This window comes from Geotrypetes seraphini, chromosome 1 (assembly GCF_902459505.1).
Source record: "Geotrypetes seraphini chromosome 1, aGeoSer1.1, whole genome shotgun sequence".
Lineage (NCBI taxonomy): Eukaryota > Metazoa > Chordata > Amphibia > Gymnophiona > Dermophiidae > Geotrypetes > Geotrypetes seraphini.
In genome coordinates, this window is record NC_047084.1 from 275,149,674 (window position 1) to 275,162,744 (window position 13,071).

General features: G+C 45.3%; 1 protein-coding gene across 2 annotated transcripts in view; it reads left to right on the plus strand.

The window, feature by feature from the left end:
• The window catches only part of KDM3A (lysine demethylase 3A), a 245,220-nt gene that overhangs the window by 102,220 nt on the left and 129,929 nt on the right, over positions 1–13,071 (plus strand). For both annotated transcript variants that reach the window (XM_033952017.1, XM_033952026.1), the window contains exon 11: positions 4,934–5,135. In XM_033952017.1, coding sequence (XP_033807908.1) covers positions 4,934–5,135 — 202 coding nt within the window. The remainder of the gene's footprint in view (positions 1–4,933; positions 5,136–13,071) is intronic.

Consider the following 13,071-nt stretch of genomic DNA (forward strand, 5'->3'; position numbering starts at 1 on the left):
CACATTCCGAAGATATCCAAAGGAAGATGAAAAAAGAACAAAGGAGAACCAGCTTGGTTATCCAAAGAGGTAAAAGATGCAGTGAGGGAGAAGATGAACTCGTTCAAAAAATGGAAACAAGAAAAAATGACGGAAGCCTGGAACAGTCACAAAATCAATCAAAAAAAGTACCTTAAAAGTGGTAAGAGATGCCAAAAAAGTCTACGAGGAGAAGATAGCGCAGGAAGCCAAAAACTTCAAGCCCTTTTTTAGATATATAAAAGTAAAGAAACCAGCAAGAGAGGCAGTGGGCCCTCTCGACGATCTAGAAAGGAAGGGGTCAATTAAAGAGGACAAACAGGTTGCCGATAGGTTGAATTCATTCTTTGCCTCAGTCTTCACAAATGAGGACACTTCAACAATGCTAGCCACAGGGAGGATATTCACCGGGGAGATAGAGGAAAGCCTCACAACAGTAAATGTGATGTTGGACATGATTTACGTTCAGATTGACAAACTAAAAAGCGACAAATCCCCTGGACCGGATGGAATTCACCCGAGGGTATTAAAGGAACTTAAGGAGGAAATTGGTGAACTATTGCAATCCGTAGCTAACATGTCAATTAGAACTGGGCAAATACCAGAAGACTGGAGGATAGTGAACGTCATCCCAATTTTCAAGAAAGGATCAAGAGGGGATCCAGGAAACTACCGACCTGTGAGCCTCACATCGGTTCCAGGAAAGATGATTGAAACACTAATTAAAGATAATATTGTACAACACTTGGAGGATCATAATCTATTAAGGGCTAGTCAGCATGGCTTCAGGAAAGGGAAGTCATGTTTGACAAATTTACTGCAATTCTTTGACAAAGTCAACAAACAAATGGATAGTGGCGATCCAGTGGATATAATTTACTTGGACTTTCAGAAAGCGTTTGACAAGGTCCCACATGCAAGGCTCATGAAGAAACTACTATGCCATGGAATAGGGGGAGAAGTGCACAGATGGATCGGAAAATGGCTAGAAAACAGAAGGCAGAGGGTTAGCATAAATGGGAAATACTCGGACTGGGAGAAAGTGACTAGCGGCGTGCCCCAGGGCTCGGTTCTTGGACCTATATTGTTCAATATTTTTATAAACGACCTGGAGGAGGAAACATCATCCAATATAATTAAGTTTGCTGATGATACAAAACTATGTCGGGCGGTTGGCACTCAAAGGGACTGCGAGGACCTCCAGAAGGATCTGAACCAGCTGGAAACTTGTGCGAACAAGTGGCAGATGAACTTTAACATAAACAAATGCAAAGTGATGCATCTAGGAAAGAAAAATAAAGAACATGAGTATATGATGATGGGGGTGAAGTTAGCAAAATGCAAACAAGAAAGGGATTTGGGGGTACTGATTGACAGTACCCTTAAACCATCGGTACAATGTGTGGCGGCGGCGGCGAAAGCAAACAGGATGTTGGGCAAAATTAAGAAGGGGATTACGAGTAGATCGGAAGAGGTCATAATGCCGCTTTACAGAACAATGGTCAGACCGCATTTAGAATACTGTGTTCAACACTGGTCTCCATACCTTAAGAAAGATATAACTCTGCTGGAGAGAGTGAAGAGGCGAGCCACGAAACTTGTCAAAGGGATGGAGCATTTGAATTACAAAGATCGACTCAGGAAACTGGGACTGTTTACCCTCGAGAAGAGAAGACTGAGGGGGGATATGATAAAGACTTTTAAAATATTAAAAGGATTTGATAAAATGGACCAAGAAACAGCATTGCTAACATTTTCAAATGTGACACGGACTAGAGGTCATAGCCTGAAACTGAGTGGCAGTAGGTTCAGGACAAATGTCGGGAAGTTCTGTTTCGCGCAACGCTTGGTGGGTGCTTGGAATGCACTCCCCGGGGAGGTTGTGGAGGAGACTACTGTACTGGGATTCAAGCGCAAGTTGGATGCACACCTTCTTGCATATCATATTGAGGGATACTGTAATTCTGGGTCTCCAAAAAGGAGTACTTAAATGGGCCGCCGCGGGTGCGGATTGCTGAACTAGATGGACCTCGGTCTGATCCGGCGAAGGCGTTTCTTGTGTTCTTGTGTTCATTGTAAACCGCATAGAACTTCACGGTCCTGCGGTATATAAACTGTTATTATTATTATTATTATTTAGTATTATTAAACTCGGGGCCACAGTTGGAGGGTCTTCGCACATGCGCAGAGATCAATGCGATGATGTTACGTGCATGTGTGATGTCATCATGTCAACATATGCTTAAGCACAGAGGCCCTCCAGATGGGGCCCTGAGCTTGTTAACCCTAATATGACTATGCCAGTACAGAGAGTAGGAGAGGTGCTGGCTGACTTGCCTATACAACGTGCCTCTCGCAGCACACCCAGAATCTCGCCTTGGCACACAGTTTGCAATACACTGCTGTAGTCCCTTGATAGAGAAGAAACCACTGGAGCTCAAGGCAGCCATTTCCTGTGAGCAATCTGCAGGGGGAAAGAGCATGGGAAGATCACTTCTGCCCCGAAAACCTGCTAGACCACCAGGTAAGGCTTAAAGAGGAGGGGGGGTTTACAGGGCTTAAAATAGCCGAGGAGAAGCGGGGGTTACGGGCAGAACCAGCCTGAATATTATTTGCGGTCTGGCTCTGCCCCTAACCCCCGTGGATGCGGAGGGAGAAGTGTAATTGCCTTTCTTAAAACAGAAGAACAATCATGACCAACACCCTGGCCAGTTAGTATTTAAGTGATAACATTACAGCTCAGAGTTCTCAGTCTCTACCTGTTGACAAAACAGCACAAATTCAAGCATCAGGACTTGTCTGGAGGGACTCAAGGAAAGAAAATTGGAAGGTAAGAACTTAGTTATTCTTCATACTTCTACCTTTTCGTTGGTTGAGTTCTTGCTGTTTGAATCATTAGAATTGGTGCTAATATAGTATAGCATGTTTAACTGGGGGGGGGGGAGGTTTCAGGCATTGCCTGAGTAAAGTGGTAGTGTATGCCTGGTAATGGAGAGGTTTGTGTTTGTTACTGAGATGAAATGAGAATTAGAATTTTTTTTTGTGGTGAGTTCCATGGAGAAATGGACTACCGTATGTACTTGAATATAAAACAGGATTTTTGGGCCAAAAAATTGACCCAAAAATGGGAGTCACGGTTTATATTCTAGCCAACACTCCTCCCAGAATTATTGCAAGCTGCCGCCGCAAGGCTCTGCAACCTGTCCCCCCTCCCTGCCCTATCCTCATACCTCCGGGCATGGAGGGTGGGGGACAGGGTGCAGAACTTTACAGGGGAGAGAAGGTGAAGAGTCTGAAGGGAGAAGGAAGGAAGGGTGCTGGGTGCAGAGCCTGATGGGAGGGAGGGAAGGAAGGGTGCTGGGTGCAGTGCCTGACAGGAGAGGGAGGGAAGGGGGGGTGGATGCAGACCCTGAAAGGGCAGGGAACTTGAATATTAAGCCACCTGACTTATATTTGAGTCAAACATTTTTCCTCTTTTTGGGGGGGGAAAAGGGGGGTCTTGACTTATATTCAGATCGACTTATATTCAAATATATATGGTAATTCTGCTCTGCAGCTGTTGTGGGGAAGGAGGTTTTTATAGATCCTGAATGTTTATAAGAACTGCTGTATTGCATCGGACCAAAGGCCCTTGAGGGATCACGTGTAGTGTAAGTGTATCTCATGCGAGAATTGTCCTTCAGGTGTGTCCCAATGGGGTTAAAAAAGAGATTGAGAACCACTGCCTTAGAGAAAAGGAAAAACTCAGGGCTATAATACTGTATGTATTTAGATATCTCAAAGGTTTAAATAATGTACAAGAAATAAACTGAAAATTATTTATTAACACAAAGTGTAAATTATGATGGAAAGACCACTTTTTGATTGTAGTTGAACAAAAATAGTTATAGAAATCAAGAGAGCATGGGATAAACGGAAAGTATACCTCATAAGAAAGAAAGGAAGACTGGCTGGAGACTCAGGTGGTACAATAGGATGTACTGTATTGTCTCTAATAAATGTCCAGGCTTTTAGAAACAATGGATTCCTGGAGTCTAGAGTGGTCTGCTATTGGAGGCACCAGTTCTCTGCTCTACCAATCCTCCCTGCAATAACTGGTCTTCTCTCTACCTACCTTCCTCCCACCCCCCCCCCCCCCCGGTACTAATCACTATTTGTCTCCTCCACCCTACCCCCTGTTGTATCTGCCATTGTTTCCTCCCATTTTTTTTTTTTAACCTCATCTTGAGATTATGTTGTGGAGTCTTGAGCATGCGCACATGCTCAAGGCCCCACTTAGCCCAGCAATGTACTGCTGAGGTAAGAATCATTGGGTGGAGGAGGTGCTGGAAGATAGTAATGCGAGGGGAGGGGTTTGAAGAAAATTGGGTGGGGGAGGTGCTGGAAGATAGCAATGCGAGGGGAGGGGATGGGTTTGAAGAAAATTGGGTGGGGGAGGTGCTGGAAGATAGCAATGCGAGGGGAGGGGATGGGTTTGAAGATGAAATTTTCTGAGGTTTTTGGTTTCAGAAATGGGGATTGGGAGAAGGGGTTGGGGGGGGTCAATAATTAGAAACAATACAGTATATTGAACAAAGTAGTTGGGTCCAGGTGCCCAGCTGACTAACTTCACAGCAGTGACCCATACTGCTTTTCAGGCTCATGTGTGTTTTCCCCATGAGCACAGGAAAAGAAAACACACATAAGATACTAGAAGCTGTGCTGGAGTTGGCCAAAAGTGTAATTGAGTCAGCTGAAAATATTCGACTTTTTTTTTTTTTTTTTTTTTAAGAACTCATTCCTACGTAAAATTAGAAATCATTAGAGGATAGCCTCAGACTGATGTATAACTAAATTTTTAAAAAGTTAGCAAACTCTATGTGTGTGGAAACAATTTTAATGTTTATTCACATGAGCTCTTTATTCCCCCCTTAAGTTATTTTTCCTAAGTCCATATTGACGGATGCTTACAAAGTTCGAAAACTGCAGCAAACCGGAGAAGCTTTTGTACAGGATGGCCCTTGCAATGACATTGCACCTCATCTGCATAAGTGCAGAGAATGTCGGCTGGACAGATACCGAAGAAGCAAAGAGCAAAGGGACTCCACTGTTTTCTGCAGATTCTTTCACTTCAGACGGTGAGATAAATGAAACTTTATAGATGGGCAGTCATAAATTGATCTTGAACAGAATTATAATGCAAAATTATTTAAGAGCTCTGAAGCTGTTGCAGGAAGATAATACTGCCTTTTCTGAAGTATTTCTGCCTCATACCCCTAGTTTTGAGTGTATAAAAATATTTGTTCTTGACTTTTAACCTACTAGAAAAAAGCAAAATGCTAATCAAAACCATTTTACAGCCTTGACAGGTGGATGTTGTAGGATGCAAATAGGTGAGTCCCAGGTAGACATACCAATCAGGTATTACGGTGCCTTGTAGAAGTCTTCAAACTTTTTTTTTTTTTAATTTTTATTTTTGCATTCTGCTGTCTAAACTTAATGGACATGACAGCGTACAAAGAAATATTACATACAGCAGAATTTTTATTTAGCCTTCTGCAATTCAAAAACGTTTAAATAACCTTTTCCTTTGCGTCCATAACAGACCAGTTCAGAACAAATGGATTATGTTCATCTACGTGTGGATGGACATAAAATAGTTCTGTGTCATTGCCCTAATAAGGCACCATGCTTAGATAGAATGTTCAGTATTCTCTGTCTCCAGTGGTTGGCTGACAGTATACCGTTTAGCTAGAGAATGACACGATGGCTGTTACCCATGGCTAGCCTGCCGAAACAGTGAGGGGGAAAAAGTGCTCACTACGGGGACAAGGACATCTACTGCCCTGTGGAGCGGTGAAGGGCCTTGTTCCCGCAGTTAAGAGAGGGGAGCGCGCGGCCCCCTCTCTCCTTCCCCCTTACCTTCGCAAAGCATTTTGAGTAACTTCTTCACAAAGCCGTCGGAGTCTGCAAGCAGTAGCGTGCGTGTGTGGGCAGAAGCTTCTCTGATGCAACATCCAGTTGCGTCGGAAGAGAAGCTTCTGCCCGCACATGCACGCTACTGCTTGCATTCTCTGACGGCTTTGAAGAAGTTACTCAAAACGTGCCGCAAAGATAAAGGGGAGGAAGGGAGATAGATAGATAGATTCAGGTAGGAAGGAGGGAGGGAGGGGGCCGCGCAAGGGGTGCCGAAGGGCGGTGAGATGGTGAGAGGGAAGGGTGGTGGAGGAAATGAGTAGACGCTGAAGGGGGGTGGAGAGGAACAGACACTGAAAGGAAGTGGGGAGAAGATGCCGAAAGGACATGGGGAAGACAGAGTAGGCAGAAGATGCTGAAGGGAAATGGGGGGGAAGACAGAGTAGGCAGAAGATGCCGAAAGGACATGGGGAAGACAGAGTAGGCAGAAGATGCTGAAGGGAAATGGGGAGAAGACAGAGTAGGCAGAAGATGCTGAAGGGAAATGGGGGGGAAGACAGAGTAGGCAGAAGATGCTGAAGGGAAATGGGGGGGAAGACAGAGTAGGCAGAAGATGCTGAAGGGAAATGGGGAAGACAGAGTAGGCAGAAGATGCTGAAGGGAAATGGGGGGGAAAGACAGTAGGCAGAAGATGCTGAAGGGAAATGGGAAAACAGAGTAGGCAGAAGATGCTGAAGGGAAATGGGAAAACAGAGTAGGCAGAAGATGCTGAAGGGAAATGGGGAAGACAGAGTAAGCAGAAGATGCTGAAGGGAAATGGGGGGGAAGACAGAGTAGGCAGAAGATGCTGAAGGGAAATGGGGAAGACAGAGTGGGCAGAAGACGCTGAAGGGAAATGGGGAAGAGAGAGTGGGGAGAAGACGCTGAAGGGAAATGGGGAAGAGAGAGTGGGGAGAAGACACTGAAGGGAAATGGGGATGAGAGAGTGGGGAGAAGACGCTGAAGGGAAATGGGGAAGAGAGAGTGGGGAGAAGACGCTGAAGGGAAATGGGGATGAGAAAGTGGGGAGAAGACGCTGGAAGGGAAGAAGACAGATGCCAGACTATGGGGGAGTGGAGGGAAGAAGATGGGTGCCAGACCAATGGGGGGGGTGAAGGGAGAGGCACAGTAACATAGCAAATGGAAGATGCAGAGAGAAGACAGTGGATTGAAGGAATTGAATGAGAAGATGAGGGAAGCAGAAACCAGACAACAAAAGTAGTAAAAAAATTCTATTTTTTTCTTTTTTTTTTTTTTTTGCTTTAGGATAAAGTAGTATATTAGTTGTGTTTATAAAAATTAATAAAGCCCTGCCAGCTGAACATATCTTTCTCTAGTTCAGCAGTCAGAACTTTGATTTATAAGGAAGGAATAAGCTAAATATTGCAGTACTGAGGCTTGTATGGATGCTGCGGGATAGTGGTCGCGGGGACAGGGATGGTGGTCATGAGGACGGGGCGGTAACAGGGACAAATTTTTTCCCCGTGTCATTCTCTACGTTTAGCTCTTGAGCCAGCAATTTCATGTTGAAGTTCTTTCAATACCCTGGGATGTATACCATCCAGCCCAGGCGATTTATCACTCTTTAACTTGTCGATTTGTCTTACTACATCTTTCAGATTTACCAAGATTTCTTTCAGTTCCTCCACATCATCACCCTTGAAAACTTTCTGGTTCAGTATTTACATTTGCTTCAGTATTTACGGAAGAAGATGTAATAGTTCTACCTAAACCGGAAATGGTTTCCAAGGGTGATGCGGAGGAACTGAAAGAAATCTTGGTGAATCTGAAAGATGCACTAAGACAAATCGACACGTTAAAACGTGATAAATCGCCTGGACTGAATGGTATTACATCCCAGGGTATTGAAACAACTCATACATGAAATTGCTGACCTGCTGTTAGTGATCTGTAACCTATCGCTAAAATTGTCTGTAGTACCTGAAGATTGGAGGGTGGCCAATGTTAATGCCAATTTTTATAAAGGGTTCCAGGGGAGATCCGGGAAATTACAGACCGGTAAGCCTGACTTCAGTGCTGGGCAAAATGGTGGAAACAATTATAAAAATAAAAGTATAGAACACATAGACAAATATGATTTAATAAGACAGAGTCAGCATGGGTTCAGCCGAGGGAGATCTTGCCTCACCAGTTTGTTTGACTTCTTTGAAGGTGTGAATAATGTGGTTGAAGGTGAGCCTGTTTGATGTAGTGTATCTAGATTTTCAGAAAGCTTTTGACAAAATTCCTCATGAGAAGTTCCTGAGAAAATTATGGGCTAGGTGGCAAAGTTCAGTTGTGGATTAGAAATTTGTTATTGGATAGAAAATAGAGGGTAGGATTAAATGGTCATTTTTCTCAATGTAGGAGAGTAAACAGTGGAGTGCTGCAGGGATCTGTATTGGGACAGATGCTATTTAACTTATTTATAAATGATCTGGAAATTGGAACAATGAGTGAGGTGATTAAATTTGCAGATGACACTAAACCAGGGGTGTCCAACCTTTTGGCTTCCCTGGGCCGCATTGGCTGTTAAAAAAAAATTTCTGGGGCCGCACAAATGTGCAAATGCTGCAGCAAGACAGAGGAGGGAGCCGGTAAGATGGTAAACACCTGGGTGCAGCAGAAGAAAACACTGCATCACCCTCGACCGGAGCCACACAACATACTTCACGGGACCGCTTGCGGCCCTTGGGCCACAGGTTGGACACCCCTGCACTAAACTGTTCAAAGTTGTTAAAATGCATGTGGATTGTGAAAAATTGTAGGCAGACCTCAGGAAATTGGAAGACTGGGGTCCAAGTGGCAGATGAAATTTAATGCGGACAAATGCAAAGTGCACATTGGGAAGAATAATCTGAATCACAGTTACGGATGCTAGGGTCCACCTTGGGGGTTAATGCCTAAGAAAAGGATCTGGGTGTCTTGTTCCCAGGGGAGGTTGTAGCAAATTTTGTCCTTCTGCAGGTTTCACCAAGGCTCCTTGGGTTCATCTGGCCCAAGATATTCTCAAAACTACAGACACTATACCAACCCTAGATGACAACAGGCTTCAGGTTCTCACGCCAGCACCTCCTCTAAGAAATCACAATGAAGCCAGGTCCTCAGCTGCACTTCCTCGCATTCCTGCAAGAGTGGGAGTAAATCTCCTTGGACCAGTGGGTGCTGGGCATCATATGGGAAGGACGCAAGATAGACTTCTTCCTTACAGATCTGTTTTTGGACACTGGTGGGAAGACAGGAGAAAGCGCTGAATGTCGAGATGACTGCAGTGTCTCTTGGACATTCAGGCTGTAGAACCAGTTCCTGAAAGCGAATCAGGTTCTTTCAGATATTCCTTATACTTTATCATGCCAAAGAAAGGCTCAGAAGACTGGAGACCCATCCTAGATCCCAAGTTAGTCAGTTCATTTCTACGGATTCCACACTTTCACATGGAAACTATGTGTTCTGTCATTGCAGCGGTGGCTCCGGGAGAGTTCCTGGCTTCTCTGGATCTAACAGAAGACTATCTGCATATTCCTGTGAGATTTCACGTCGTTAGCATCATTTCCATTTTGTGCCCCTATCCTTCGGATTGGTAATGGCTCCCCCACACTACCAAAATGAAGGTAGTGAAAGTAGCGTTATCTTTGCTAAAAGAGGGTTCTGGTTCATCCATTTCTGGTTGATCAGGACACCATCCAGACTGGAGTGCAAGCAGGTGGTAGAGACTGTTGTCTCTCCTGCAGCATTCGGGCTGGATTGTCAATTTCAGGAAAAGCCAGTCAATTCCTTCTCAGACACTGAACTACCTAGGAGTTTGGTTTGACATGCTCCAAGGCCTTGCTTTTCTTCCCAAGCCACGTAAACAGAAGCTCCAGAAGCAGAGCAAGAATCTTTTGGTGATCCCAAGTCCCACAGCTTGGTAGTATCTGCAAGTCTTGGGATCAATGGCAGCCTTCCTGGAGGTCATGCTCGAGCGCACATGTGGCTGCTATAGCAGTCCCTCATGTCCTGGTGGTCCCCATAACAACATTCCCATCAGATGCTTCTTCCCTAGACAATACCGATTCAGAACAGTCTGCGCTGGTGGCTTCTGAGACCTGCCCTCGGACAAGGGCATACCTCTCAGGATCAAGAAGTGGATCAGTCTGACAACAGATGCGAGTCTCTTGAGCTGGAAGAACCCATTACGGGGATTGTTCCTTCCAGGGTCAGTGATCTCTTCCTCAAGAGGTGCTAGTCAATCAACCATTTCGAGCTCAGAGCCATTTGGTTGGCACTCAGAGATCTGCAAAACACCCTGAAGGGAAAAGCAATAAGGGTGTTTTCTGACAGTGCCATGGTGGTGGTGTATGTAAATCATCAGTGGGGCACTAGAAGTGCTCCTGTAAGTCAGGAGACCCGGATGCTGTTTTGATGAGTGGAAGTTCACCTTCTAGCTCTTTCAGCGGTGCATCTGACCGGCATAGTGTGACAAACCCAGCGCTCTCACAGGTTTTGCCCCTAGAGCTAACAGGATCCTGTGTAGAAGAGCTGACCAGGCTAGCTCTATTGAGCAGCTTGAGACTGACTTCCCTTGCCCATGCTGTAGGAGCAGGAGTAAAGATTGCCAGATTGACTGTGAGCAAGCAGATAGGCAGTATTCCAATCCTGCCAGTAAACCAGCTAAGGCAGCTAAAGCTAAGGTGTCTGTGCCTTTAAGAATATTGCAGAACAAACAAGGAAAGCTGGAGCTTACACAGTCTGCTGCTGAACCAAAACTCATCCCCCTCTACAGGCTGAAGGGGAGTAGCTTTGGTCCGATTAAAGGCAAGCTGAAGGAAGCAGTGGGGGGAATGGAGAGTGATGTGGCAGATGTGCTCAAGCAGGCTGAGGAGGCAGGAGTCTTGGCCAGACCAGGCAGATTCTGGAGTCTCAGACTGGCCCATGGAAGAGGTGCAAGGAAGTTTTCCCACCTCAAACCTTTTTGATCCAGAGGGTTGTGAGAGCATGGACTTTCTAGAGGATTGTACCAGCACAAAAACCATGCCAGAACAAATGGAGACCAACTAATGAGTGTTTGTTTGTAGTGCAGCTGGTTGTTTCTCCTTGTATGTTTTGCATTAGTTTTGAATTTTTGCCAGCGAGTTTGACTTACCTGAAGTTATAAATTTTACCGTTTGCATGCAGAAGAAAACTTTGCAATCAGTGTTTTGAATGTCTGCCAGTCTACACTGTGTTTGCTGTTGCTGCTAGCAATTATAGAGCTCAGTTCAGCTGAGCTCCCTACTGATAGTTGCTACAGCAACCTGAGAGCATTAAACAGAGCCTGGCTCTTTCAGAATACCTCTGAAGTGTCGGAGAATTACAGAAGTTCTCTACTCCTGAAATACCATATTTTTTGCTCCATAAGGTGCACTTTTCCCCCCAGAAAAAGTGGGTGGAAAAAAGGGTGCGTCCTATGGAGCAAATTCCCAACTCCTCCACCCATTACCTTATTTAGATCGGCGCCCACCCCTCACCCGCTGCTGCTACTGGTGGCTCCTGCAAGTAGAGAAAGGGATGCTCTCTGCTCCTGCCACTACTCTTGGCTGCCATAAATAGAGAAAGAGAAAGGCAAGGCAGGTGCAGTGATTGCACGCTGCCAGCCCAGAAGTCTTACCCCCGATGTCAATTCTGAAGTCGGATTGACTGGCCTGGCCTGGACCTTCTCTCCGACATCAAAATTGACATCGGGGGTAAGACTTCTGGGCCGGCGGCGTGCAATCGCTGCACCCGCCTGGCCCTTCCCAGCAATTTGTTTCTTCGTAGGGAGTGAAAAGCTGCTATAGGGAGTGAAGTGCCACTGGGTTCCTGCTCATCCCTCGCTCTTGGTGCCATGCTCTCGTTGCTTTAGACAGGAGTCCCCCCTCCCCCCCCACTGCTGCTGCTTTGTGGATGTGTTCTCACATCGGCAGCAGCGGGAGGCAATTAAAACCAGCAGGCAGGCAGGCTTGGGGGGGGGGATGGAAGAGGACAGGCTGGAAGGCAGTGAGGGGATCAGGAGGGAGGGAGGAAGGGACAATTGTTGGGCCTGAGTTGGGGGGGGAAGATGACAAAGGCAATGAGGGGAACATGGGAGAGAGGGAGGAAGGGACAATTATTGGGCTTGAGTTGGGGGAGCGGGGAGATGACAAAGGCAGTGAGGGGAACATGGGAGAGAGGGAGGAAGGGACAATTGTTGGGCCTGAAGAAAGAAAGAAATCACCAGACAACAAAGGTAGGAAAAATGATTTTATTTTCGATTTAGTGATCAAAATGTGTCAGTTTGGAGAATTTATATCTGCTGTCTATATTTTGCCCTATATTTGTCTATTTTTCTATAGTTGTTACTGAGGTGACATTGCATATTTTAAAAAGTCATCTGCCTTGACATCTGTGCCCTGTTCCTGCCCGCCCTATGCCCTGTCCCAGCCTACCACTAGACCACCAGAGGGGGGACAGGGTGCAGAGTCTGGCAGTGAGGGGGGGCAGGGTGCAGAACCTGACAATGAATGTGGGGTTCGGTGCAGAGCCTGGCAGGGAGAATTTGGTTCCGAGTGTATTTTTCTTGTTTTTCTCCTCTAAATTTAGGGTGCGTCTTATGGCCAGGTTCGTCTTATGGAGTGAAAAATACGGTATACATTTCTTGTAAGCATTGTATTTTGCTGATTTGCTTTGTGAAAATAACTGACAAACAGAAGAAGTTTTGGCTTCCTGGAAGCAACTTTAATTTGAGTGCTGGATAAAAGCTTTATTGTCCAGGGAAGATAAATTTTGCTTTTCAAGTTTTCGTTTGCTGTTATATACTGCAGTTAGGACTTAGGGCTTTGCCCTTATTCAAAGAACTGGAAATCATCTAGCATTTACTGCAGTGTTTGACTGGAGCTGGTTTAAAAGCCCAGGACTATCGTTTGTGCTGTTTGCCAAATGTATATTTTCTTTTTCCTCTGTTTTGAAGAACTGTTTTGAATATTGAATGCCATAGGATATTCTGTATGACTTGGGTTAATGCAGAGTTGGACTAAGACCACATTATGTTAACTTTTGACCGCAGGTTCAAAATTAAAGCCATTTTCTGACTACAAGACTGAGTTTGATTTTGTGAAAGGTGAAAGAAGCAGATACTTACCTGTA